Genomic DNA, 25,759 nt, shown 5'->3' on the forward strand with positions numbered 1-25,759 from the left:
TTCGTCACTACCATAAAGTCATACACAATGGGGAAATCCATTATAAAAACAAATTGCATTATTTCGGGCACTTGTCCGAGCCATCCCCCAATCTCCAGCTTCATTTACTAAGGTTAAGCTTAATCGTGCTAGTAAAAAGCACCCCGCTGGATCTAACCTGTAAAAAGAAGGTATCTGAAAGCCTCCCCCACGGGGAAGTGGGCTTCGGCAGCTCTTCATGAACCCGATTGCTGCTGTAATCGGTATATCAGACACCGAACCTCGGGCTTGGCACTCTTTGTTTGTCTATTTAAGCTTGTACCGTGCGCGAACTCTCATGCTAACTCCACGAGTTCCTCGTGTTGTCGCGTCCCAATGCATCTTCCCTGTATGTCGAGTGCCCTCAGGGCCGCAGGCGTGGCGTTACTTGCCATCACTGCCACTGCCTCTTCTACTCCAGCCAAGGATTGGACCAGTCTGAAGCTTCTCACAAAGTCAGCCGATTCTCAGGTCCAGACCGTTATTAACGGTAAAAATGCCTCATTGACTGGCTCACCAAGGTCATTGACACGTGAGGTCCGTCGTCTTGTTACACCATTTGTGTGGCCAAACTCGACCTACTACCACGATGAATCTCTGTTGCCGCATATCGAGGAAATGCTCTCTGTTCTGGTAGAGGTTCAGCATGATGACGGGACGTACACCGTCGGCAATCGACACTCCCCGCCTGATACCGGCTTCTTGATCGAAGATTTTGGTATCATGGTACGCATCCTCGAGCGAGACGATCATGAGGCTTCGCAACCTTTTGCCAAAGCCATGCGTGGTATTCTCAAGAAGGCAGCGCCTGGTCTTGCAAAGGGCGGAATTCATACCCCCAATCATAGATGGAAAATTTGCAGCGCCTTGGCACGCATCTCCAACATCATTGAAGATGCCAGCTTGATTAAGAGGATCGATGAGTGGCTTGCAGAGGGCATTGATATCGACGCTGATGGCATTTACTCGGAACGTAGCCCTAACTACTACTCGGCCGTGTCGAACCCTTCTCTATTGACGGTAGCTCACGAGCTCAATTACACAGAATTGGTCAGCTTTGTCCGCAAAAACCTCGAGCTCTCCATTGAGCATGCCGAGCCAAACGGCGAGATGGAAACAATCCAGAGCCGCCGACAGGACCAGTCTCAGCCTCCAGGGGACAACATGGGGAACTTTTACCCACAATTTCGCGAGCTTGCTCTGTTGGACAACAACGGCCGATTCGCTGCAATGGCTCGTCTCATTGAGAAGCGAGTTGGGACGCAATTGGGCGATTTTCTAGGCAACATCATAGAACGCCCCGAATTGGCAGCAGAATTGCCCAAGCAAAAGCAACCATTTTCTGACTTCAAGAAGCACTACAAGTCGGCAGGTCTTGTACGAGCCAGACGTGGAAAGCTCACAGTGTCGGCATTTGGCGGGTCGGACTGGTATACCATGGACGGAAAGAAGGCCGAGTTCTACAACCGAATGGGCTCGGGCCTTTCGACGAATCCGACCATGTTCCGAGCCTGGAACGGAAAGGCGGTTCTTGAAGCCGTACGACTTAGTGCTAGCTTTTTCAGCATGGGCCACTTCCGATCGAATGGCGTTGAGCTATCCAAGGATGGTGTTATCAAGCTGGGGAGCGAGATCGAAGTTCCATACTACCTACCTATTCCAGCTGATAAACGCGACGACAACGGGACATATGCGCTGTCTAAGTCGGTCGATGGTCGCTTTTACGCCATGCTTGACTTTACGAACCGCCCAACCAGTGTTCGTCGTCTCAAAACCGATGTTGAGATCAAGCCGACAAAGAAGGGATATGATCTCGATTTTGAGGTTACAGGAGAGGATAATGTCGAATTGACCTTTGAACTGACGTTCAGAGAGGGTGGAAAGTTCAAGGGAGTGAAGGAGATTCTTGATAGCGACAACACAACCATATACCACCTCGTCGAAGGAAAGGGAGAGTACAGCATGGGCGACGACAAGATCACCTTCGGGCCAGGAAATGGAAAAGGACCAATCGCAGCCGATGCTGGTGAGCAGTATAGCTGGCATGGCGGTAATCTCACTTTGCAAGGCAATCATGTGTACATCACAGGCACGACGCCGCTGAAGTATACTTTGAACCTCGGCTTTGCTTAGATGGACCAAGCAAGGGACTGTTCTTGAATGCTCAGAGGGAATGGTCTGATCGGTTGTAGATAAGCATTACGTGTTGATCAATCAATTAGAAAGCAATTATATCTCAAACATTACTTGGTATTAGTCTTCGTCTAAGATCAGCTCAACATTAATATACATTATGACCACTTTTCTCATCAACATCTATTCCTCAAGCTCAGCCAGCATGATGTCGGCAGCCTTCTCAGCAACCATGTAGGTAGACACAGCTGTAAAGGTACCGGGGATGCGAGGATAGACCGAAGCATCAACAACACGAAGACCAGCGACACCTCGAACTCGGAACTTGGAGTCGAGAACCGCCATCTTGTCATCATCAGCACCAATGGGGCAAGTAGAGGAAGCGTGGTGACCCCAAGCAACATCCTTGACATAGGTCTCAATGTCCTTCTGAGAAGTAACATCAGCACCAGGGAGAACCTCAGTGACATTGACAGCCTGGCTGGCCAGTGCGCTTCGGGTAAGCTCGACGGCCTCGTACAAGGCCTGGAGATCAGCAGAGTAGTCACCGTTTCCGGTGTCAAAGTAGTTGAAGGTGATGGCAGGCATGTCAAGAGGATCAGCTGACTGGAGGAGGACCTCGCCGGCGTTGTTGCGAGGGTGGGCCTTGAGGATGGCCCATGAGAACCAGTTGTGCTCGATGGTGGCGTTGACAGCGTACTGGGGGAAGTATCCTCTGAAGTTGACGGGACCACCGAAGGCGAAGATGTCAAAGTTGTCCTTCTCAGCAGTGGAGCTCTTGTAGAACATGGAGGCAGCAAGGCCGGAAGAGGAGTAGATGCCGTGATCACCATCAACGGGAGCTCTCCAGCGGTTGACACAGGGGTCCTCATCAGTGAAGAGGCCGAAGGTGCAGCCATCGAAGGATGTGAAGTTGTTCTCGAGAGTTCCCTGGACAGAGATCTCGTAGTGGTCCTGCAGGTTGGTACCGACACCGGGAAGATCAGAGATGACGGGGATGTCGAACTTCTTCAGCTCATCAGCAGGTCCGATACCGCTAAGCTTGAGGATCTGGGGAGTGTTGTAAACACCGCCAGCAACGACAACCTCGCGAGAAGCAGTGGCATTGCCGGGAGTACCAGCAGCACCGGTAGCAAGGGGGCTGGCCTTGTAGAGATGCTTGCCGTCGAGGAACTCAACGCCATTGGCACGAGGAGGCTTGGAGTCATCGAATGTGACCTTGGTGACGTAGCAGTTGGTTCGGACATCAAGAGGATACTTCTTGGTACCGTTGGGGTGCTTGGCATCGCGGACAGAGAGGATGAGCTCACGGGGTCCGATACGGCTAGCGTCCTTGGTAGACAGAGGGATCTGGTAGAAGCCAGGCTCCTGATCACGAGCCAGAGTGTCGGCGTTGGCATCGTCGGCAATCAGACCATCCATGGTGATGTTCTTTCCAGTCATCTCGGACAGAGCAACGGCACCTCCGCTGAGGATGCTCAGAAGCTGCTCGTCGTTGAGAGGAATGCTGAGGGGAGCAGTCTCAGTGCTGAGCCAGCCATCGTAGCCGTGGCCAGCCTCGCCAGCAGGGCGGTAGTTGTTGTCCTCAGCCTTGACAAAGTACTTTCGCATGTTATCCGCTGACCACGAATCATCACCGGTGAGAGAGGCAATGTACTCAAAGTCAGACTGGTGAGGGTAGACAGCGATCAAAGCATTGTGAGCCGTGCAACCACCCAGAGCTTGAGTGCGGGGGTACAGAGTACCCTTTATCTCAGCGCCCTCAGGAGGGTTAAGACCAGTGTACTCTCCGTTGGGTGTATCGTAAGTGGTCTTGTAGTCACGAGCTTGTCGCTCATCGTCAGCGTAGTGACGAACAAAGAAGTTCCACGAGATCTCGGGATCCTCAGAAGCATTGGCAGAGTAGGCAGGGACGGTGTAGTTGAGCGAGGCGTAGTCATCACCAGCTTCGATGAGAAGGGTCTTGTGACCAGCCAATGCGAGGCGAGCAGCCAGAGGTCCTCCTCCAGCACCTGAGCCAACGACGATGTACTCGTAGCCTGTGAGGGCAACGGCGCACACGGAAGCTGGAGCGGCCAGAAGGCCGGCAAAGAAGGCGTGTCTCATGATGTATTAAGTGAGATCCAATCAAAAGAGTGTAATAAATGAATGACGTCCCTGTGGCCGTGGTAGGTCAACAAGGGAGAATGAAGGAATGACGGTAATGAATGGATGGTAGGTACAACATAAGTCGGCTGCAACTTGCTATTTATCTATCCATCCATAGAATCTCAGGGCCCCAACTCAAACCAGGGGAGGTCTCGTTGAATCAGTTCAATGTAACGACCTCGGCATTCAGTCCAGAACTAGTCAGGGGTCAACTGCATAATGCCTGACCACTCCCAGGACCAAATCCCCCATTATACAGAACCAATGGTTACCAGACCCAACATCGAGTGCAGAATCTACAGGCTTGGCTCACACATCGCATTGCAGGCTGTGCAATACCACCCCAACGAACAGACAGAGCAGTTACCACGAACGGCATAGTATCGGCTCACACTAGCTGCCTTTCCGCCCATCCCCGAACTTGTAGCTTGGCCCGGGTTCCACTCCCGCGGGTTTAAGACATAACTGGGGCATTGAGCCGCACGTCGTTACATGCACCAACCAGAACCATCGAAACCCCCGCTGCAGGGGCTGGTGCTTGGCGTCGCATCGAAGATCAGCGGCTAGGTTCAATTCCGCAGCTCGCCGTTTTCTCCTGACCATAATTTTGGAGAGGGAGTTATGCGGTGCAGGATATAGGCAACTGGTCCGTTCGCGGGGCTTAAGCAAGACCGTTATATGCAGGGGACATAAATGAAATGCGGTCATAATTCCAGCGAATCCAAATATAGCCACCTACATCCGATTCTAATGCCGGGCCGAAGACACAGGAGTTGTAGTTCTAGAAAAGTCTTCTGACTTGGCTGTAACCTATTCCTCCCTCAGCTTCTTACTCTTCCCAGAAAAGCTCTCCTCGACTATCCTATTCTGACGGATAATCTCATCTCTCGCCCCCTCCCACGTCTTTCTCTTTCCCGTCTCGAAATACCGAAACATATGAGCTGTCTCTACGCCGTGATTCATGAGGTTGTACATCTGTCTATCCTTCCACCAGAACTTCCACCCTACCCATCCCCATCCCAAATTCTCCATACCCGTTCCAGCTTGTTGGTGCATCCAGGGCTGGAACTCATACTGTTTGACCATGCTCACGTCGAGATGCGGCTCTCGGGCCCAGTTTGCTCCGACCCATTTTTGATGCTCGTCAACCCATTTCTCCATCTCTTCATAAGGCGGTAATTTGCTCACGCCTCGCCAAATGTTCGAGATAGCCATGTTCATGACGTCGCTGAATGAGAAACCGTTGTTTTTGCCATATGCTGAGTAGCAAAGCACGGCGCAGCTGTCTGCGTACTTTGGGGGAAAGACATTCATGTATAGCCGTTGAATGGCAGGTCCATGATAAGTCGGTAACTTTGGCAGACTCTTTTCGATGAAAGGAGAGACAGAAAAGTCAGCACAGTACCCTGTAGTCAAGATAACGCAGTCCACGTTATCCACTACAGTCCCGTCATCAAACTCGATTGATCGTCCACCCAAGAAGCGTTTGATTCCATGCAAACTCGTCAAGCTGCCGTCCTGCAAGTGAGGAACAATATCTTGAATAAGACCTGGTAATCGCAACGTCGGGTTACGGAATGACTGAATCCGCCATTCTGGGTCAAGTTTTACGTCAGAGAACTGAGACGAGAGAAGTCTGGCTCCCCAACCCGCTAAATACCTGTAGAAATTAGGTATGTTCTTTGCCATCCATTGAGTAATCTGTCGGCGTCTCCACGAGACCAATAGGTCTGTCGGCCGTCCTTTGCGCATGCGCTTGACCATCATTTGGCCGCTTCTATGTGAGACGTAAACCTTCTTCGCTGTGCTAATTACTTGCGGCGTGATCTCGCCTGTTGTCGTAGACAGACCGAGGATCACCACTGTTTTGTCCCGAAAAGCTTCTGGGCTAGAGATTAATGGTGAGTATGGTCCAGAGAATTGCGCATCAGAGTATCACGAACCTTCGGTATTGCTGCGAGTGTATAATCTCTCCTTCAAATTTGTCCTGCCCCGGAAATGTCGGCATCACTCTTTTAGTCTGATAACCATGACAGAAAACGACCTTGTCAAATGAGCGAGACTCTTTTTCGCCTGTCCCGACTTTCTCAAGCTGAAGTACCCACCCGCTATCATCATTGTTTCGGTTGACAACCTGAACACTAGTATTAAATAATATGTGCTCTGTGAGCTTGAAATGCTCAGCGTAACTCTGCATGAACTCTTGGAAGTTCGCTGCACTTAGATAAACAGGATACTCTGGTTCTAGTTAGCATCATCTCGTTAGCAGAGCCATGGCTAACTTACTGTCTGGTATTGGAAAGTCGGTAAATCCACAAGTATACTTGCTGATATTTGCACTCGTCGATGCCAATGCAGTCGTCCACCCATTGCTTGTATCATATGCCCACAAGCCTCCGACAGAGCTCCGTCTCTCGAACAACGTCGCGCTGAAACCATCTTGGAGAAGCTGCTTGAGCATGGAAATGCCCGTTGGACCTTGACATGTTAGAGATCAACATGAGATGTCGCACGATTACTCACCGGCGCCTATGATGGCAACACTGACGTGCTTCATTTTGCCTTTTCGTCTGGCTTCCTCTACGCCTGACTTGTAGTAGATATGAAAGTGTCGCAAAAGTGAGGGGGCAGTGGTATTTATGATGTCTTGTCAAAGGATCAGACATTCATTTAACCGATTGGCATGTTCGGAATGTGGCGCTGTTCATTGGCTGTCTGTTGTACGAGACTAAATTCTTACATGTCATCATTCATCTTCCTGGGATCGGCATTTCTGACAAGCTTTCCACTGCAACGTTAGTATGATCTGGATCTCGCGGAAGTTATAAAACTTTAGAGAACTACCGGTATTGGGTTTACGGTGATATTGTATAATACATGTGTGTCTTTAACTGCAATAGCCTGTTCTTTCTCTTATTATTTTAGTTTTTTCCAGCGACAGAGAGCCTTGAAGCAGGTTTACTATTTCCAAAAAGCGTGCCTGGCTTATTAAGAATAAATCCTTAGTCATAAGTCTTCCCGAAAAGAGGAGGATGTTTTCGAAGCGGATTAAGACGCTTTTAATAAGGCCTAGGAGATAAATAGCAGGATTAATAAGTAAAGAACATAGTGGATTTAAGAAGGGAACATATATTTTCTTAATAGTTAAACCTTGAACAGAGATTAGGGACTGGATTATTATCTCGGGTCTACTGATTAGACCTATTATATAACTCATTACCGATACTTCCCCAGTCGTTATGGCCACCGTTATGCACTCTTAATTAAAGGTAATTACAATGCACTCTGGTAAATGAGTATATGTACCAAACTTTATACCATGGTATATAATTTCGAAGTGTCTAATAATAAGCTAGTTTCTAAAAGCTGGCAGGCATCTAATGCCTATTTTGGTTCCATTAAAGGACTTAACTGGCTCGGTGTTCTGCAAAGCCTCCCGCACTGCAGGGACAAAGTGAACGCCAGTATTAAACCTGGTAGGCCCTCTTGCGTGTAGTCGACGGTGTGCGTTCAGGTTATCCCTTCGAGTAAAGGTGTTCTTGCCACAGAACTCGCATACCAGCTGGTTTCTTTTCGTCTCGTGCTTTCTGTACCTATGTTAACAGAGCCTTCTTCTCAGGAACTGGCACTTACGTTATATAATGACGTTTGGCATGCTCTTTGCGCTTGAATGTCTTGCTGCATCCTGAATAAGGGCATGGATAGCGGAAACAATCTAATAAGGAGAGCTCGGCAGGATTAGAAGGTATTTCAGGCTTATCTATAATACTTTAGTGTTTAATTGTACTAAAAAGTAGACTTAGCTTACTGTCAATGGCATCTGTTGATAGATATTCGTCGGTACTTGAGGCCGATATATGAATCCGTTTCGAAGAAATAGAAGATGTTGGCTCCGTACTCTTGCCCAGTTCAGCATTCAGACCAGAAAGATCTCAAATCCCATCACTCTGGAATGGTTCAGTGAAGTCCCCTGATGAGGCGCCTGAAGCAGATCCTCCATCAGGCGTGAATTGTAAGTATGGTTCATTGAAGTAATATGGGCTGTGCAACTCCAAGTTATTTAGTTTCCTCTCGGTGTCCAATTGTTGAGCAATATCCAAAGTAGGATACGGATTAAGAGGGAGCTTATGGATTGGCAATGGAATTAAGCTGAAGCTCATACTGGGTTCGCTTGGAGATTGAAGTGTATAGTATGTCCCATTTGTAATAGGGTGATCAATAAGAGGGCTTTCAGGGTATTCGTATATGGAAGCGGAACCAGAGAGGTTGGAGGCCATATAATCAACGTACCATCTGCCACAAATGTCACCTGCATTCATCTCGTATCTCCAAAGTGCTGACGTACTGATTCAGGTCGGTCCAATCTGTAAGATTCAGTTCAGGAGATCTTGGAACAAATGGTTGACCCATGGCAGAGAATTCCAGAGCCGAGTAGTCACAGAATAAATTATATGAACGTCTCATGGTCTGGTACGAAAAAGAACAGGGATGAATGAAACGAAGACAGTGAATCTAATGTTGTTGGGCAATAAGCCGACAGATGCCGTAGTCTTTAATAACCTGCATCGGTTAAAGAACCGGATGATTGCGACTTCGATACGAAGCATAAGTACGGACTAGAGTTAGGGACAGCTGAAAACCACACGAGAGTGGATATGACGACGGAAGCAATCCGAATTATCCGATTGAAGAAACCCAATCAGGATCCATTACATGAAAGGGCCACCAGGGCCCCCAGCCCGATCCAGACGCTATCCACAGAAGGGGAGAGCTAATGATCAGCTCAGGCAAGAGTGTGGTCGTCCTGACTAATTAAGTCTGAAGGCCATCACACTTGTCTGCGTAGCTTCGTGTGATAAGTCGAAGGCTAGAGAAGTTACAGTTAAAAAGACTAATGCAACTGCCGTAAAGAGTTGGTTTCATCGACAGAATTGCATGACGAGCCCACCAAGACTCTATTTGCAACTTGCAACTTTGGACGATTTGAAGTTGGAACTGGATTTCGCTGATCAGGTGTATTGTCTCAGCCAAGACTGCCGCACTAGGAGTAGTATATCAGTTGAAATCGCAGCCGATCACGTATAATTGGACGGTAAACAAGGTTCAGGGCAGGGTGAAATATGGTTCAAGACCATGGAGAGACGAGATACTGGCAATGCCCTGAACCAGACTATTATTATCCCTGCTGCGGATCGCTAGATAGATTCCACGGATGTAGATCCTCAAGCACCCCTTCAGTATTATCACAACCCACCAGGCAGGAAGCGGCATGATCAGATAAAGCCAGTCAGGGCGATATGGCGTCTTATTCCAGAGCAGTGCAATGACCTTTGTGATATTTGTAAGTTGCCGATTTGCGACTATTTGAGTAGCAAGCTGCTTTCATCAATTATGGCATGGAGGCTTCATGAGCCCTTTCTATATGGTACCAGAACATGAATTATCAGCGAGCTTCTGCACGCAAAATGTCTAGTGATATTGAGTAATTTTCCCAGAGAATGAGACAGAATCTTCTACCGCCGGTTAAGGCGTGCCCTACGAACTCTTCTGAATTTAAATTTTCGGACTGCTAAAGCCAAAGATGCTACTGGCCCAATGGCATTTAGACGAATTGCCTGGTTTGATAGCGCCTCCAGTGGAGATGTATACCGAATTCAGTTGGCTTGAAGAAGCTTGAAGTGGCATTTGCTACAAGCCGTTAGCGTTGTTACATTCATTCCATACATGGTCCGTTTGTCGGAAAGCAAGTCGAAGTGATACCTACAAACCTAGAATGATACGGGCTAGTGGTGTCAAGATCCTTGTCACTCCGGAGGTTACCATCAGTGTACCATAGCAGGGTTTCTAGACATCTATACAAGACAGATAAGGCTGGTATGGTTATTAAATCACCCTCAACATTATCTGGGTTTAACCTAATATAATATCACTGATAATAAGCCTGCTGACACCTGTTTATATTATTATTGAATACTAATATCACTTATTAGACATCATCTTTATAACTCTGGTATTTTACAATCAACATCTGGGTTCTCGTAGCTAAGGAAGGTCAGAGTTGAGTAAATTAGTGGACGCGCGATCTTCTGACTCGTATAAGAGTAAGGACGGATGTGTTAAACCTTCCCAACTTAACTAGATGGTTGTATATGTCTAAGGAGATGTCACATCAGAATACGTACTTGGAGGCCAAGACATAATGCTTGCCATGGTGAAAGGTACATAGATTTGATGGACCTTTCGTGCTCACAGCCGTGAGTTTCTGGAAGACGAAAGGTGTATCTCTATATCAAGTTCAACCTCATAGGCCCCAGAAATTTGGTCATCTCTCTGAAAGATAGTTCTACGCATTCATCTCCAAGTCCTTTCAGACATACTCTCTTTGGCACCATTATCCGGAAGAGAAATATTCTTCCGTAGACATGTCTTAATAGGCTCATATTAGGCACCAGTTAGAACATAGGACTTATCCCAAACTTTCTTATTCTTTTCACTAGGCATCTTACTGTATGGTTTCTCGTAGTCGCCTCTAGCAAGATCCAGAGCATAATTACTCAAGGAACGTTGAAACCTCTGCGAACAATCCTTACATAACGTTAAGGGACGGTAAAGTTACTTAAGATATTTACTAATATATATTAATAGCCGGATTATACATATCACATCTTAAATTTACCTACCTATGCATCTCTATAGTTGTAAAGGTTTTATTGCAGTTGCTTAGATAGATATTCACTAGTCATGGTAACCTGATAATCTTGATCCTTGTTCTTTCTTGGGGCCACTGGAGAAATCTTGCCAATCTTGACGCCCTGACCACTGATCACAGCTATCTTGTGATTATTGGTTGTTTTTCCTGTCACTTGAGGCCTAAAGAAAAATTTGATGATTCGGGAGAATAAGACATTCCACGATATGCTATAGTCTCGTGTGGTTATAATGGTGGTACCGCCCAACAAATGGACTTTTATATTTCCTTTGCAAACACATCGCAACAGATCTCAAACTTTTGCAACTATAGTCAAGCTCAAGTTACTGCGGGGGGCTTGAATCTCTGTATTGGCATTGATTGTATAATTACTGAAGATACCTGGTTTGACTTAGCCACGGTTGTGTATAGGACTTGAGAAGCATGGTTTATAGCTCCCTTTTTTTAGAATACAATACACTGGCATTTTTCCATAGCAAGGTTTCATTCAATATTAATAAGTAAACGATGCAAAAGCTGATCGTTTTGTAGCTTTTACTTCTGGCTTTTCCGGGCACTAGAATTGAACTCTTCTGCTGGCAATAGTCAGCAGTCCAACCAGCCCGACGAATAGCTCTCTGCCTTGAATCTTGATGGGTTTCCTCCGACATTTCCTATAGCTGAGAGATCCCCAGAACGCAGTTATTATAGCCTAATTGCATTGCTTTTTGATAGAGCAGACTGCGATAGGACCAAGATTAAAGACGCAAATCCGAGGACAATCGTAAAGGTCACCGCCATCTTAGAGCGCTGGTGTTAGTAAAGTACACAGTTACATGGAGAACATCACTTGCCTTGGAGTTGCCATCCCACCAGCCATCCTCTCTAGACTTCGAAGGCCCAAACTCAGTGCCAGCCCATATCAGAATTGTCAAACCGATTATCATGCAAAATATGGCCAAGACTAAAAACGCAAGGCTGAATTCCCATGCGTATACCTGCAGCCAGCTGGGTCGAGACTTATTATCGGATTGCCGTTTTCGAACAAGGCTGTTTCGGATCAAGCTGAGGCCGTCGGGATGAGCAGACAGGCGGTGCAGTCTCATGCTCTGAACGCCTGCAATTACTACTGAGAAGAGGGCAAACACGAGGCCGCTGAACCACATCGTTCGCACTGACCAAGGCTTGTTGCGGCCGTTGGGGAGGACATCTGGCCAGGAACCTGTTGTGCTGAGACAACTTGCAAGAAGAGCGCCCTGTTTAGAATTTCAGTGAGTGGGTACTAGAAGAAGGGATTTAGAAGTCACGTACAAGTGTTCCAACAAAATTCAGTTCCTGCAGCTTATGGTCACGCCAGTTCTTTGTCATTTCGTCTTTCTGAGTCTGGTCATCTTCATTCAACATCTGAATGATAGTGTCGGCCGAAGTCGAGGTCTCTCCTAAGAAGCTAAAGTGAGGCATGGTGACGAATGTGTTGTTCTAGCTCATGTCAGCCTTACTGTACTGGAGTCTCATTGTCGACTACAAATGAATTTTACCTTAGCTTTTTACTATCTTTAGCCTGCTCAGAGATAATAAACAGTTACTTGATTATGAGACGATTGTGAAGAAGACAAGGGAGAAAAACGCGGGGAAGCGAGTTTACTTACCCCATTATTAAAGGTCGGAGAAAAGATCCCGCTTTCCCATAAGGCTAGCCAGGGTAGGTGAATATGTCGTCATAAGTCGGTAATCTGACTTTTATGTTAAAGTGATGGAATGGAAAGATGTCGCTGGTTCAATTAATTATAAGCTGTATAGACAATATCAAATAGTCAATTGAGAGGTAACATGAATTAAGCTTTCTTCACTCATGGTTTATAAAAAGGAGAAGCGTTGGACAATTTCCATGTTAAAATATCAACCCTGACTCCGTGTTGTGATTATAGGCTGACATTGAGATTCCCTATATTACCCGCAATCTAAGTGATGGTCTGCAGATAAAGCGTAGTAGCTGAGTGAATCTCTTTCGTTATTATCGTAATACATAGATTTGTAAAGTTAATACCAATCAACTCCTAAAACTCATCACCGTAAATCAGATAAATATACTGCAACAATAAAAGCGATGGCAAGGAATGCAGCTGAAAGATTATGTTCAGATGCGGCAAGCGAAGTCGTGGCCCCTGAATGAGAGGTCGATTCATCTACCAATCTAGTGGCAGCCGAGGTCTCCGTGGTCGTTGCGAAATCACCAGTGAAAGTGTCCGATTCCGTCTCTTCTGCTGTCTCTTCCGCCGTCTCTGTTGCCGTCTCTGTTGCCTGCACATCGCAGTTGTTTCTTTTAACTCTTCCACCAAAGCAGCCTCCGCCTGCGTTATCACATACAGCATCCCAAGGACAGTACCAGTCACTATCAACCCCGACGCAGAGCTTCGATGGATGGATCCCAGCGGCGGTTGGGCAAGCAGGGGACTGGTGGCACAACAGGTATTAGCACATGTGTAGAAAACGAAAACTTATCGGATATGCTCATCGTAGCGTATTGGAATCACTAGATCGGGATCTTACCGAGTCAGTAACAGCTGCTCCACAGAGCGACTTATCTGAGAGATCGCAACACTGCTCATTAGACGTGCCACCGTTCACGCAAACGGCAGATAATGGACAACACCCTCCGGCGCAACATGCTGCACCGCCAGAGCAGCAGCCGGGATGATTGGGGCACTGAAGCTCTGTCCCAGCTAGGCCACCACAGTCTGATACTGGGTACGGAGAGACAACCTGCGCAGACACAAGGCCGCAGGCTTGAATAAGGAGGAATGTGGACAGATTCATGATAAAGTTTGCCAATAGTTCTCTATACGCGGTGTTGAGGATGCCAGCATTTGTTGTTCCCTTGAGAAATTCTGAGGAAGTTAGCTATATAAGAAGACTGCGCGAGACCAGGTGCGACGGTATCTCGGCATCAAAGAAGGTTGTCTCACTAGCAAACACATCTTGAGATCCCTGATTGCACCCATAGAGGCCGAAAAGCGTGCTCCGATTGGTCTCTTCTCGAGCTGAAAACTGTGGCGTCGGCCTCGGCAAAAAGCCTGTGCAGCTAAGAGACAGCATCTCAGCCTTGTGACTACATAGACTAACGAGACCTTGTACACGTTCATTTGCAGGGCTGCTTACCGCCAGCTTATGGTATAATTTAGCTTGCCTACCCACGGGCATCCAAGATCAGTCCGAATCTACATAATCCTCTTTATTTCTCTATGATGTTCAGATTTTACAATTTGGAATATTTATTTCGCGAGCCTTTCGCGGAGATTAGTGCAGCTGTTAAGTCGGAGAAGTACCATCGATTAATAATCTGGGAGCATTAAGTGATTCTAGGCTGTGTCGAGTTTTAATACTGGTACTCTGCTCAAGAGAGACCCCAATGGAGACATGGAGTCAGTCACAGGCAATATTCAAGGATTATGCATAAGTGCTGTAGCACCGGAACTGTTAGCGCTTGACTTAGCGCAATTTTAACCTTCGAGGCTCGCTCCTGTATTCGCCACCTTATGATGCTTTAGACTTCGATAAGTCTAGATTCTGAGATTATCAGCGCCACCGGGACATCCCTACCACGACAGTTTTACTATACATCCCCTTTCAAGTAAAAGAGGAAAACAGGGGTAATGGCCTAATTATGATGCGTAAAAGTCCTTTTCCGCTTGAATTTGAAGCTGGAATAATAATATAGCCTACGAGGTTATAATTAGTTGTGATGAAAAAGAACTCTGCCCACCGTAAAATGTGGCATTTAAAGGACTCTACTAGGGTTCCTATTGTTACCAACTACTAGGGATTGAGATTTGTTCATTGTACTTTACCAGGTCACTGTGATCCTAGTTTAGAGAAATGAGCCTTATTAGGCGGAGTAGGTAATAAGCTACTTGAACCCTGCCCACTTTTTAACTCTTGGCGTCCGGTCCTGATCTTACAAGGCGTCACCTGATACTTACGCCTAGTCCTCGTGTAAGGGCCAGGCGCTGGAAAGTGTTGAAATCGATGTGATTGGCTAGGCAGGTTATTTGGCGGAGTGGCTGGTTGAGACCATTGAGGCCTTGCTTTTGGTATATATGGGCGCCAATGACGTATTTGCAAGTGGCTATGTTCTTTTAAAACTAGCGTGTTTGCTTTTGGTAATGAGGCAGTGCACTCTGCGCTTCCCTATAAAGTTCAACAAGGAGGCACCTCATTTTGAGACCACAGTCAATCCGTAACCATGTCGACCGTAGCTGAACAGCAGGGCATTCGCCGGCGATTTCCAAGACAATATCCAGGTTCGTAAATGTACAACAAATAATTTAACCAAAAGCTTACGGCATAAACAGGTCTCGAATCCGACATACAGCCCGTTCCAGTCAGCAGCAGGTATACGCCCCCGCTAAAGAATATCGAGCTTCTTGAGGTGGCACACATATTCAGCCGCCTCGAATGCCGAATTCTTCAAGGTTCTGCCCAGGTTCTGCAAAACCGTACTCTAGACGAGGATCAGAGGGAGCCCGATGAGCAACAGCGTTTGATTCGCCTTGAAAAGGCTGGCCGCGACCTACTTGACGTCCATGCCGGCAAGTATCAATTTTCAGTAGGCTATCTAAAAGATCGGGAACTTTTGAGGGAATGGGGTTTTGCCGCTGCTGTGCACCGCGAATTATTGAGACAAGATTCCACAAGCAACGACGAGACAAATTACCAAATTGCAACAGCCTCTGCCAAAGGCCTTGAGAAATTAGCATCTTCTCTGCCGGCAGCATTAAAGCTGGCTGCCGAAAAAGGGAGCCTTGACGTGTTGACAAGGAATGCGATAGGAGATAAATATTTGTTTCTGGATGCGATAATTAATCTCCTTCACGAACATTTGTCGACAAATCGTCAGTTGCCAACATGGTAAGATATAGACTAAACCAGATGTCTTTATATCATACTAAATTTTCTGATCAGGGAAAGCATCTCTGAGAATCTCAGGGAGTTATCGTCGAAAGCCTCAGTATCAAAGGCCATAACAACAGATCAGAATATAGTACTTAGTCCCTATGTACCTCCCTTGTTGGAACTTTTGCTAATCCACTATAGGGTTCTAAGGCTTTCTCTATAATACTATGGGCTACTTTCTTTATTACAGTCTTCTGTAGCGGCCCAATGCTCGCGTATGCTTGGAATTTCTCAGATCGGAAGCCTGGTCTTTGGGCAGAAGAAGATTTCTTTTTTCTCCTTCAGGGCTGCATATTGCAGGTCTTCAGTCTTTGTGTTAGTGCTTTGTCGCTTATGAGGGGCAGGACAGTACCTGTGGCTGCTTGGCTCTTGCCAAGCGGTTTCGCAGTGGTTCTAACGATTTGCTCGCCATTTTTCTACTGTTTTATATCAAAATGGTGGAGTTCATTTGTTGTCTCAATGGCGGCGTCAGTGCAGGCATTTCTAGTGCTTCAAATCGCACTTTATAACATGTAATAGAAAGTAGTTAGTTTGCAATATTTATAACCTTGTTTAGTTAGGGCCTAGAAGGGATATAGAATCAGTTCGAGACATTCCTGGGTTAACCGGTAGATAATCCTTGGTCGAGAGAGTCGCACGCTACTCAGATATTCCATATTAGTAGCGTCATGATCTGACAACCTACAAGCAATCCAAGAGCTGCAAGCATTTATATAATGTAATTAATCTATTACATTAAAATATAATACCACTATTACCCAATCTCTATCATTCTCACTTAGCCACCAGGGTTTGTCTGCAGACTACCACTCGGATTCCAAGGAAACTTGGGAATCTCGATCTCCCCGACAAACTTGCTCAGATCAGGTGCCATCTTCTTCATATCGAGCGCACAGGTAGGCTGCTTGACACCAAACCTCTTCACCTCGGTAACATTCGAAGTCTTATCAAAGGACATTCGAACTTGATGAACCGTTCGTCGCGACAGGTCACCGGTAAAGTAATTCTGCGGAGAGATCATCATGGAAGAGACAGCTTTCGTAGTCACAGTGTTGGGTAGGTCGGCTGTGTTGGGGAGATGATGCATGCCTAGATTGAAATATCTGTAATGGTGATCAGTTCTGAGTAACAGCAATGTCGAGGTAGCAGGTACATACAGAACAATATCCTCCTGGTCCAGACTTTCCCCATTGAAGAATTTGTTGAAGTCGACAGCTGGGTGATTCAAGTCGTGGCTGTTAAAGGCATATGCGCTCTTAGGCTCAGTATCGTGGTGCTGGATGGCGTAAAGGTTATGATTGGCCCAGTTGGCGGCTTGACCAAGGGCTGAAGATGACTTGACAGTCAGGTGGGCAGTGCCGCCGCTATCTGTAGATCTTGTTAGCCACTATGTGAGTTTACTTGTATGGGGAGGGTGTCATACTTGGGGTTATGGAGTAACCGGGTGCCTCCCCGAAGTCATTCAGTTTGTCCTTGTTGACAACAGAATATGAAGTAGCCCCGTTCGGTGCCCAGTTTATCTTGCCGTCGTCCTCACTGGTAATGTATGAGTGGTCAACCTTCATTGTATTTATCGATTGACCATCAGACCATGGATATCTATTCAAAGTCAGCGGGTTGAGGTATGAAGCTAGAGGACATCTTACACTTGAGTGTGTGGTACAAACTCTGTCTTCATCAGACTGTTCTTTGTCCCCTTGATATCTAAGTCCAGTTTGAAATTAATAACATGGTCGTGCATAGACCCAGACAGATTATCGTGAATATGATAACCATAATCACCGTCTCCCGACCAAAAGGCGCCTTGAATATAGCCTGAGGCCCGAACCGTAACGGCAATAGAGCCATCATAGTGGAAAGTATATTCAAAGAGATAGTCGTAGTTACCTACCGTGGAGACGCTTCGTATAGTAAAGACGATGTTCTTGGTTGCAGAAACATGGTCCATGGTCAAGTGTCGTTGGATAGGATAGCCAGTATCGTACTCAAATAGACACAAACTGTTTGGGTGTACATGAGTAGTCTCGCTAATGTAAAACGTTGTGTTGAGATAGGTAGCATGGGATGGGCAGTCAAAGCCGTCGACGAGGTTCCATTGACTGGTGCCTATACCGTATGAGGAATCAAGATATGCCGATGAGGCATGTAAGGGGTCTTGTGAAGCGTAATGCGCAAGAGCCTCTTGAAGACCAATTTCGTAGATCAGACGTTCGCCTTTGAATCGAACGTCGTGTAGCTGCAAACCCGTTTCTTTGTGATTAGAGAGGAAGAAGCTAAAGTCCACTTTCAAGTCTTGTCAGCTACATCTACGACACCACGATGTCCAAAGCACTTACTCCATTCAACATAGTTCTGTTCTCTGTCCACTCCAAACCGAGAACCATCTGGTTGGACCGAAATGGGAGGGTATAGGTGATCACGCGGAAAACTATCGCCTTGCTGATCAGTTGAAGTCCAAGTTCCGTCAACGACTGGTCCTGGCTTTCGTTTCAAGGTCTTGATGCCCTTGCGAAAGGCGGCAGTCGTTGGCCAGAAATAACCGTCGTAGTACCAGCCAACCACCTTCCACATGGATGGATCCCGGCCCGTAAGGTCGACCTTGAATTGCAGACTGGTGGGCAGTACTGTCTCTGAGAAGAATTCGCCAGTATGGGCAGAGTAGAACTCATTCCACTGGTAGACTCTATCGTGGTGATGAATCAGAGGGTCACTGCCTGCAATCAGCAGATTGTCGGTCTTGGCCCCGGTTGCGGTCTGTTAGCACGGTTAGTTGAGGGCTTCTCAGGAGCATACCGGAAACATATACTAACACCGTTGAGAAGTTGCTTGGTGATGTCTTTTATTTCGGTGCCAATCTTGAGGTTGAAAGTAGCGATAGCTTCACTATCAGCGTTATACACATTGATTCGGCCTCGGCCAGATGTGAACATATAGTTAAGTTCCTCATGATGCGTCAGACCCTTTCGGACTGGTAGTGGCCCGACTATATACTCTTGAATGTAGGGCTGCACCTTCGAGTTAAACTGGAGAGTTGCTCTCGCATAGCGGACTGGAGCAGGACCATGACCTTCAAGATATGCCAATGCATCTGTCTTGTTCGGCTGTAATAGGTCCAGAGACACAATGACGTTATCCCAGCTGGGCACCATTAGCTGATGTATCGCGATAGCTATATGTGAGAAGTGGACAGAAGACGTTGAAAAAAGCTTTGTTAGAGATTTAAGCGAAACTGAGAGACTCACGAGGTCGAGTTAACGACAGCCGTCAAGTTGAGGTCAATTTGCTTATGAAGATACGCCGTAACATGGGCATATTCTTCGTCCGTGAGACTCTGGAAGATATTATTTACTGGTGCCTTGATGGCTACCTCTTGATCAGAGCTGCATCCTGCTGTCGAGGACTTGTACTCTGAAAGGCGTTTGAGCGAATGAGGCCGTGTTGCTGGACCAGCAGGGCCAGTATAAGCCGATATCCCATTCAGGACAGTAAAGAAACAAATAATCAAGGTATTAGGGAGACGCATGATCACCTCTACTCGAAGGCCTGTGACAGCACACTAATTGGTGGATGTAATGGTGGTGTTGACCTACGCAAGACAGGTAGAAGCACGCTGCCGTTATAGGGCTCTCAGCAAGCTGAAACAGATGGTAAATAATCCCCAGGCACAGTTATGCAGGCACGGTAAGCACGGCACGGCTCGGCGCGGCATAAAACCAAACAGCGGACAACCGGGACCTGGGTAGCATCAGATCAGCCAGCCCCCCAAATCCACTACTGCATGCAGCAAGCCTCTTCACGTCACACAGCACAGCTTCAATCTAACGCCTCGAAATGGGAAGACTTTTGCAAGTTACACATTTTTGTTTTAGGCGCCATCGTGTCGATCTCGATGGGTGAGGCTACCGGTCGGTCTCTGACCCAATAAAATGATGATACGGCATATAAAACATGGTACAAATGCATGATCTAGTAGTTGCGGCTGCAGCTGAAAAGCGAGTATCCGCCCCATGATCCTTACACAGGTTGATCACAATAATCAAACAGGGAAGCATCCTTGCAATATGAATCTGCATGCTGAAAATTTGAAAGTGAGGCTATACGACAGTGGGTAACGCGGCAAGCACAAGAGTATGACATAGGAGGCTTTCATGATTCCTTCATGTGTAACAACATTCTCTCTGGCCTTGATGTGAGCCCGTAGTCGGTCTCTCAATGTAGCATAGAGACCATAATGGCGCGTTGGGTTGCATGAAGCCGTTTATCCACTTCTTACCTTGGAAAACATCATCTCTCTGGGGATCAGCCAGTGACCATATTTTAGATCTCGCGTAATCACAGTTGAAGCTCTAAGCCAACCCATCTAGTAAAAACTGTGAAGACCGGAAGAAGTATATTGCTCCAGCCTCAGAATCCCTTTGATGGAGCCCAAGAAAAGCCGTGCCATGTTTTATCAAACGTTTCTAATGGAATCTAATTATAAATCATTCCTGCGGTGCTTCCTTGTCTCCCGTACCCAGGCTCTTATACAGAGCAGCAAATGCAGAGTTTTCAGGTCCCTCTTCCAGAAGCTGTCGCGGAGGTCCAAACTCAAGCAGTTCACCTTTATCAAGCACAGCTACCATATCAAAGTCTTCAAGGGCTGACTGGAGCTTGTGCACAATTGCAATCACTGTGCGATTCTCAAACCGCTCGCGTATAACACGCTGCACAAGCCCATCAACATGCGAGTCAACGCTAGTCATAATGTTAGTATTTGATGCAAAGACGGCAGCAAATGGACGGTTCATAAGCTTACCTGCTGGTAGCTTCATCGAGAATCACAATGGGCGAAGGGCGCAGGATAGCGCGTGCAATGCAGAATAGCTGCTTCTGGCCATGGGAAAGGTGCAGCGTTTCAATAGGCGCATCAAGTCCGCCTTTCTCAGCTATGATGTCCCACAGCTCAACGGCTCTCATGGCGTCTTCAATGGCAGCATCTGAGAGTCCTTGAGCAGGGTCCGCATTCAACCTCACGCTGCTTCCTTCGATGATAAATGCATCTTGAGGCACGCCGACTATTCGAGCGCGAACTTCTTCGCGGGGAAGTGTGCTGATGTCGAGCCCGTCTACGATAATTTGACCACCGTGAAGGTCCACCATGCGGAAAAGACATGAGACCATGGAGCTCTTGCCGCTACGAGTAGATATAGGTCAGCTTGATCATGAATAGTAAATGATGAGAGGATACTTACCTTCCAGTTCGTCCACAAATACCAATTTTCTGACCTGCCTCGATCGATAAGGATATACATTTCAAGACATTTTCAGATGGCCTACAAGCAAACCGGTCAGCAACTGGTTGTGAGTTTTGGGTCACGTTGAACGCACGTGTATCCGGCAGAAACATTGTCGAAAACAATCTGGCCCTTGGACGGCCATATAGACGGCGGCTGCTCCTTTTCCTGCGGCTCATGCTCTGAAGCAGTATCGGATGTGAAGGACTTGATCCTAGATATTGCACCAATGTGTGTCTCCAAGGTCGTCCAGAATGTCATCAGCAGCTTCAAGTGCTGACTAAACTGGATAATGTTGACAAGGGCCACGCCGATCAACCCAGTCGGCAGTACACCTCTCAACTGTGTGACAAGTACCACGACCAGTACAGCAATGACTGTGACAAACAAGTCGAGAACAAGAGTCAGCCATCTCTGAGCGGCGTAGAGAAGATAGAACGGCCTCTGAGACCGATCCAGGAGGTCATGATGCTTCTTCTCGACTGCATCACGCCAGCCAAATGCACGCAGCGTCGCCAGTCCAGCGACAGATTCCGTGAAGAGGGCATACAATGGGCTCTTAGCCTCAAGATCCATGAATCTGAGCTGTCGAGATGTCCGCAGATACGTATGTTGGACCATCCACAAGGCGGCAAACAGAAACGGAAACGCGATGGCTGTGTAGTATGAACCAACAGAGATCAGAACCATCTCAGCGATGCACAGCACGAATGTGGCAAATGTATTGAGCGCTGAGAGAGGCAAGTCCATATCGACGAGCTGCAGATCCTGGCTGAAGCGGTTGATGGTGACGCCAGCATCTGTAGCGGCGAAGAAGGACATGGGCGCGTTGAGTACCGTCTTTAGCAGACTCTGGTGGAAGCTGTTGCCCGACAACGGCACCATGGTGACAATCATCTGCCAAGTGCTGAGGACTAGGAAGATAATCGCCAGTCCACCCAGCATTGCGTAGATGCCCAGGTAGTAGCCCAGCCGTGCGAAAGGGTCTTTTGCGTTGGCAGCTGCCCACCAGTTGAGCCAGATGGTGGGGAAGGACTGGCAGACGATGAAGGCGCAGATAGCAAAGACAAATATCAAGCTTGGAATCCAGCCGATGGCGCGGATGTAGTAGAGGTATATTGCCATGTCGCCAGTGCGACGACCAGCGTCATCTCTGGCTTCATCCGAGAGGATTACTTCTGAATCCACCAACGCATCAACCGAGGGCTCGGTAGAAGTAGAGGAAGCAGTTGCTTGGTTAAACGTCCAGTTCGCAGATGCTACGGCCAAGCGGGACACGTAGTTGTCATCATTGGTCAGTTTATCGAAGTTTCCCTGCTCGCAGCCGATACCAGTGCCATCGAGGCTGATGATGTGGTCTGCATAGGAAAGTCGGTTTGCTGTGACCGAGTTAGCATAAGTATGAGTAAAGACCGATATGGGGCACTGAACGTACCACGAGAAGTCGCCATGACGACGGTTGTATTCAACTGTCGCAGGAGACCTTGAGTGCCGAGTAGGTTGTGGAAGACAGCATTCTCAGTGTGCATATCTAATCCACTGAAGACATCATCCAGGATGATGATCCTCTTTTGTGCGTAGACAGCTCTCGCTAGACTGACTCGTTGGCTCTGGCCGCCGCTGAGGACGATGCCCTTACTCCCTATCGTGCTGAGATCTCCTTTGGGTAGTTGAGCGAGATCTTCCGTCAGAGAACAAGCCTGTAGGACTTTTTGGTACCAACGCTCATCGACGTGCGAGAAGGCGATGATACTATCCCGCACAGTACCGTTCATGTGCCAGGGGGTTTGGTCACAGTAGGCGATTTCTGAATTCATCATTTGGATAGATCCGGCCATGACTGCCACCTCTCCGAGAAATGCTCTGAGGAGAGTTGATTTGCCACTGCCTACTGGCCCCACGACGAGAGTGAGCTTCCCCAGTGGAACCTGGGCAGTGATATCACTGAGGATGGGTTTCTGGGTTGTATCATAACCAAATGCGCCTGTCTTGACAACTATACAGTTGCCGTCCAACGAATTCACAAACAACGAGTCTTTCTGAAGGTTAGGCTCTTTCTCGGATGAAACCGAATCCTTCTCCTGCTCGCTGCGTAAAGACTTGGGGGTCAATGAACGTTCGCTCTTGTTACCATGTGAGATAATTCTGTCGTCAACGCGAATGTCTGTGTTGAGGAAAGCTTGTATACGCGCGAAGCTACCGACGGACCCCATTAGAGAAGACAACGACGTAACAAAGGAAGAAATAGGCTCGTTCAGCAGTGCAAACAGTGATAAAGATGTAAACATGCGGTTTATGTCCAGGTTGTTGTCTCCTCCCCGTGACCGGGCGACAAGACTGTATGTTGCAAAGGTCAGGACTGGAGCAAAGATAGGAGCGAGGTAGGCTATAAGTGTCTCGTAAGTAAACTTTCCATTGAAGCGGTTTAAAACAGGCAAGGTAGGTACTCACCCAAGACCATATTCCAGATTAACAACCTACGGAATTTGCCGGAAATGCGTAGCTCGTCGTTTCGCAGGGCGTGGATATGAGTGCTGAGCACGTCGGTCAGTCCACACATTTTGACACCCTTCATGCTGCCTAGCATCTGCGAGGTAACGGAGATTCTCTTTTCGATGGCCTCTAACCATGCGGCTTGACGAGCCATGACGAAACTGACTGCGATAACAGACCCGACGATGGAGACTAGACGCGTCAGGGGCTGTTCAGTACTTTCCTTCCTCATTCTCATCTATGTATAGATAATGGGTGGACTCACAAATTGCTGCTCCTACAGGAATTAGACATGCAATACCGAGCTGGCGTCCCAACAGGTAAACTGCAATAACAATCTCGACCAAGTTGGCCCAAACGTCATGGGCGGTGCGCCAACCCGTGTCGATTCTCTCAATGTCAGCACTCATCAGAGTCAGGGCTGCGCTGGGGTCAGCAGCTGTGATGCTGATATCTGTAACCTTGTCGAACAGTATCGAGACGAGTTGACCGCGTGCCATGGTGATGGCGCGGTACGTGAGGTGTTGATACTGGCCACTCGTCACCTGTAGCATGAAGCATTAGTGAGATAAACCTGTATCGTCAGAGATGCACGTACTGCTAGACCCATGAACACAAGAAACCATGCGCCTATGAGACCATATCCTTGGTTCATGTCGTCAGAATCACTGTCGTTCTCTGCCCATTCGAGGGTTGCTGAGATGAGGAATGGCTGGCAAAAGGTAAAGCCGATGAAGCACAAACGTGGAAAGATGATGGACAGAGTAGGCCACTTCAAGGTCCTGAGGACCGTAAGCATCAGAGCATGGTTGCCCTTTCTAGATGCTATGCCACTGTCAGTATCTTGTAAGCCAAATGTTATCTGCGGAATTGGCCGGATGACAGACCTTTAGCCCACGCTGTCTGCAAAAGCTGCTGAAGATATAGAGACTTGAAATGTTTTTCGAGGGGAAACAACGTCTCAATCTCCAAGTGTTTAGAATAGCCAGCGCGGAACAGCGGTATCTGCCAAGAGAAGAACCAGTGCGACAAGACGCTACCAGTGACTTCGGGGGGCAAAGCACGGTACTGGGGCCGCAAGAAGCGACGCTTCTCAATTGCCTCAACAGCGAGCATGACAATCTTTATCACGGTCGCGATGAGCGCGGTAATGGCGGCGGGCCGATTGTAGCCTTGGAGCCATAGTGTTCGTGTTCGTGTAGCATCGAAAAGAGCAGAGAAGAGTAGGAAGAGGATGAGCACTGTTGATGGTCGGTATGAATAGACGTGCTCGACGTAGGATAGACACAAGAGGCTGATTGATGTAACGAAAGACAGGGCAGCAGTTGGAAGAGAGGCTTTGGTGGCGACTGCGGAAGGGCGAGTCCACGAGATGAGAAAGCTGATCTGCGATGCTAGGAGAATAAGACATAATGTCGTGAGGCTGTTAGTACATGCGACAAACTAAAGGGCGGGGGACGTAGTCATCAACCAACTCACAATCTTACAGTACAGCCAGCGGCTGCTGTCTACCTTTACTTTGTTCTTGTGCAAGAGGTACAGAACTCGACACGGAGCAGCGAGAAGTACCAAGGCAGTAATGGGTATGGTGAGTATGGACTCCTCAAAAAGCAGTGTGAAGTCGAAACCGCCTCTACAGTCACCAGCATATGGCCCAAAGGAGTCGTCGCACGACAACGAGACCATGATTGTACTTGATGTGCAACCAAAAGTTTACAATCTGTGATCACCATCGAAGTCGTGGAAATATCGAATAAGGTTATCTCATCAACGGGGCATCAATTAATTGCTTACAAGCTAGGTGAGCTGAGAAATCTTCACCGGTCACTAGTCAGCCCCTCTGCAGCTCACCCGAGGAAACGCCCCACAGACTAAAAAACAGGATGAATGAGAAAATGTGGGAAGACAAATATTGTGACAGAGCAACGAGCCACGTCAGACGTGGTGCAAGGGTACATACAGGGTAAGGGAGGAACTCGGCACGGCTCGCCACGGCACGGCGCGCATGGCGGCTATGAGGCCGGTGGAAATGATCCGGCGGCCCGGCCTCAAG

At 47.6% G+C, this 25,759-nt stretch overlaps 8 protein-coding genes across 8 annotated transcripts; 3 read left to right on the plus strand and 5 right to left on the minus strand.

The window, feature by feature from the left end:
• Positions 1–292: 292 nt before the first annotated feature.
• Positions 293–2,333, plus strand: FOIG_07459 (uncharacterized protein). The gene has a single exon (XM_031207034.1). It carries the CDS (start codon positions 355–357, stop codon positions 2,149–2,151), a length of 1,797 nt encoding a protein of 598 aa, XP_031062567.1. The 5' UTR covers positions 293–354; the 3' UTR covers positions 2,152–2,333.
• On the minus strand, positions 2,249–4,402 carry FOIG_07460 (choline dehydrogenase). The gene has a single exon (XM_031207035.1). It carries the CDS (start codon positions 4,255–4,257, stop codon positions 2,335–2,337), a length of 1,923 nt encoding a protein of 640 aa, XP_031062568.1. The 5' UTR covers positions 4,258–4,402; the 3' UTR covers positions 2,249–2,334.
• Positions 4,403–5,109: 707 nt separating this feature from the next.
• Positions 5,110–6,856, minus strand: FOIG_07461 (uncharacterized protein; the record flags this gene model as incomplete). The annotated part of the gene is made up of 4 exons (XM_031207036.1): positions 5,110–6,187; positions 6,243–6,537; positions 6,586–6,777; positions 6,823–6,856. 4 exons carry the CDS (start codon positions 6,854–6,856, stop codon positions 5,110–5,112), a joined length of 1,599 nt encoding a protein of 532 aa, XP_031062569.1.
• A 4,788-nt stretch (positions 6,857–11,644) lies between these two features.
• Positions 11,645–12,460, minus strand: FOIG_07462 (uncharacterized protein). The gene is made up of 3 exons (XM_031207037.1): positions 12,299–12,460; positions 11,842–12,243; positions 11,645–11,788 (listed from the first exon to the last, which is right to left on the minus strand). The coding sequence occupies exons 1-3, from the start codon at positions 12,446–12,448 to the stop codon at positions 11,693–11,695; spliced, it is 648 nt and encodes a 215-aa protein (XP_031062570.1). The 5' UTR covers positions 12,449–12,460; the 3' UTR covers positions 11,645–11,692.
• Positions 12,461–15,229: 2,769 nt separating this feature from the next.
• FOIG_07463 (uncharacterized protein) lies at positions 15,230–15,899 on the plus strand (the record flags this gene model as incomplete). Its single annotated transcript, XM_031207038.1, has 2 exons — positions 15,230–15,288; positions 15,340–15,899. Coding segments are annotated over 2 exons (619 nt in total), but the record flags the coding sequence as incomplete, so codon positions are not given.
• Positions 15,900–16,028: 129 nt separating this feature from the next.
• FOIG_07464 (uncharacterized protein) lies at positions 16,029–16,539 on the plus strand. Its single transcript, XM_031207039.1, has one exon. It carries the CDS (start codon positions 16,148–16,150, stop codon positions 16,454–16,456), a length of 309 nt encoding a protein of 102 aa, XP_031062572.1. The 5' UTR covers positions 16,029–16,147; the 3' UTR covers positions 16,457–16,539.
• Positions 16,540–16,697: 158 nt separating this feature from the next.
• FOIG_07465 (uncharacterized protein) lies at positions 16,698–19,463 on the minus strand (the record flags this gene model as incomplete). The annotated part of the gene is made up of 7 exons (XM_031207040.1): positions 16,698–17,043; positions 17,098–17,308; positions 17,364–17,539; positions 17,587–18,223; positions 18,277–18,694; positions 18,751–19,078; positions 19,183–19,463. 7 exons carry the CDS (start codon positions 19,461–19,463, stop codon positions 16,719–16,721), a joined length of 2,376 nt encoding a protein of 791 aa, XP_031062573.1. The 3' UTR covers positions 16,698–16,718.
• An 803-nt stretch (positions 19,464–20,266) lies between these two features.
• On the minus strand, positions 20,267–25,392 carry FOIG_07466 (uncharacterized protein; the record flags this gene model as incomplete). Its single annotated transcript, XM_031207041.1, has 9 exons — positions 20,267–20,674; positions 20,736–21,113; positions 21,172–22,592; positions 22,649–23,599; positions 23,665–23,898; positions 23,972–24,251; positions 24,305–24,531; positions 24,594–25,100; positions 25,194–25,392. 7 exons carry the CDS (start codon positions 25,390–25,392, stop codon positions 21,268–21,270), a joined length of 3,723 nt encoding a protein of 1,240 aa, XP_031062574.1. The 3' UTR covers positions 20,267–20,674; positions 20,736–21,113; positions 21,172–21,267.
• Positions 25,393–25,759: the final 367 nt, after the last annotated feature.

Source organism: Fusarium odoratissimum, assembly GCF_000260195.1.
Source record: "Fusarium odoratissimum NRRL 54006 unplaced genomic scaffold supercont1.11, whole genome shotgun sequence".
Lineage (NCBI taxonomy): Eukaryota > Fungi > Ascomycota > Sordariomycetes > Hypocreales > Nectriaceae > Fusarium > Fusarium odoratissimum.

What these genes read in the sequence shown, in the direction of transcription:
- FOIG_07459 (XM_031207034.1), top strand. Translation starts at nt 355, where the DNA reads ATGCATCTTCCCTGTATGTCGAGTGCCCTCAGGGCCGCAGGCGTGGCG.
- FOIG_07460 (XM_031207035.1), bottom strand. Translation starts at nt 4,257, where the DNA reads ATGAGACACGCCTTCTTTGCCGGCCTTCTGGCCGCTCCAGCTTCCGTG.
- FOIG_07462 (XM_031207037.1), bottom strand. Translation starts at nt 12,448, where the DNA reads ATGCCTCACTTTAGCTTCTTAGGAGAGACCTCGACTTCGGCCGACACT. An exon ending in TGAATTTTGTTGGAACACTT is followed by an intron (nt 12,244 to 12,298) that starts GTACGTGACTTC and finishes AATTCTAAACAG; the next exon opens with GGCGCTCTTCTTGCAAGTTG. An exon ending in GGTGGGATGGCAACTCCAAG is followed by an intron (nt 11,789 to 11,841) that starts GCAAGTGATGTT and finishes CAGCGCTCTAAG; the next exon opens with ATGGCGGTGACCTTTACGAT.
- FOIG_07464 (XM_031207039.1), top strand. Translation starts at nt 16,148, where the DNA reads ATGCTCGCGTATGCTTGGAATTTCTCAGATCGGAAGCCTGGTCTTTGG.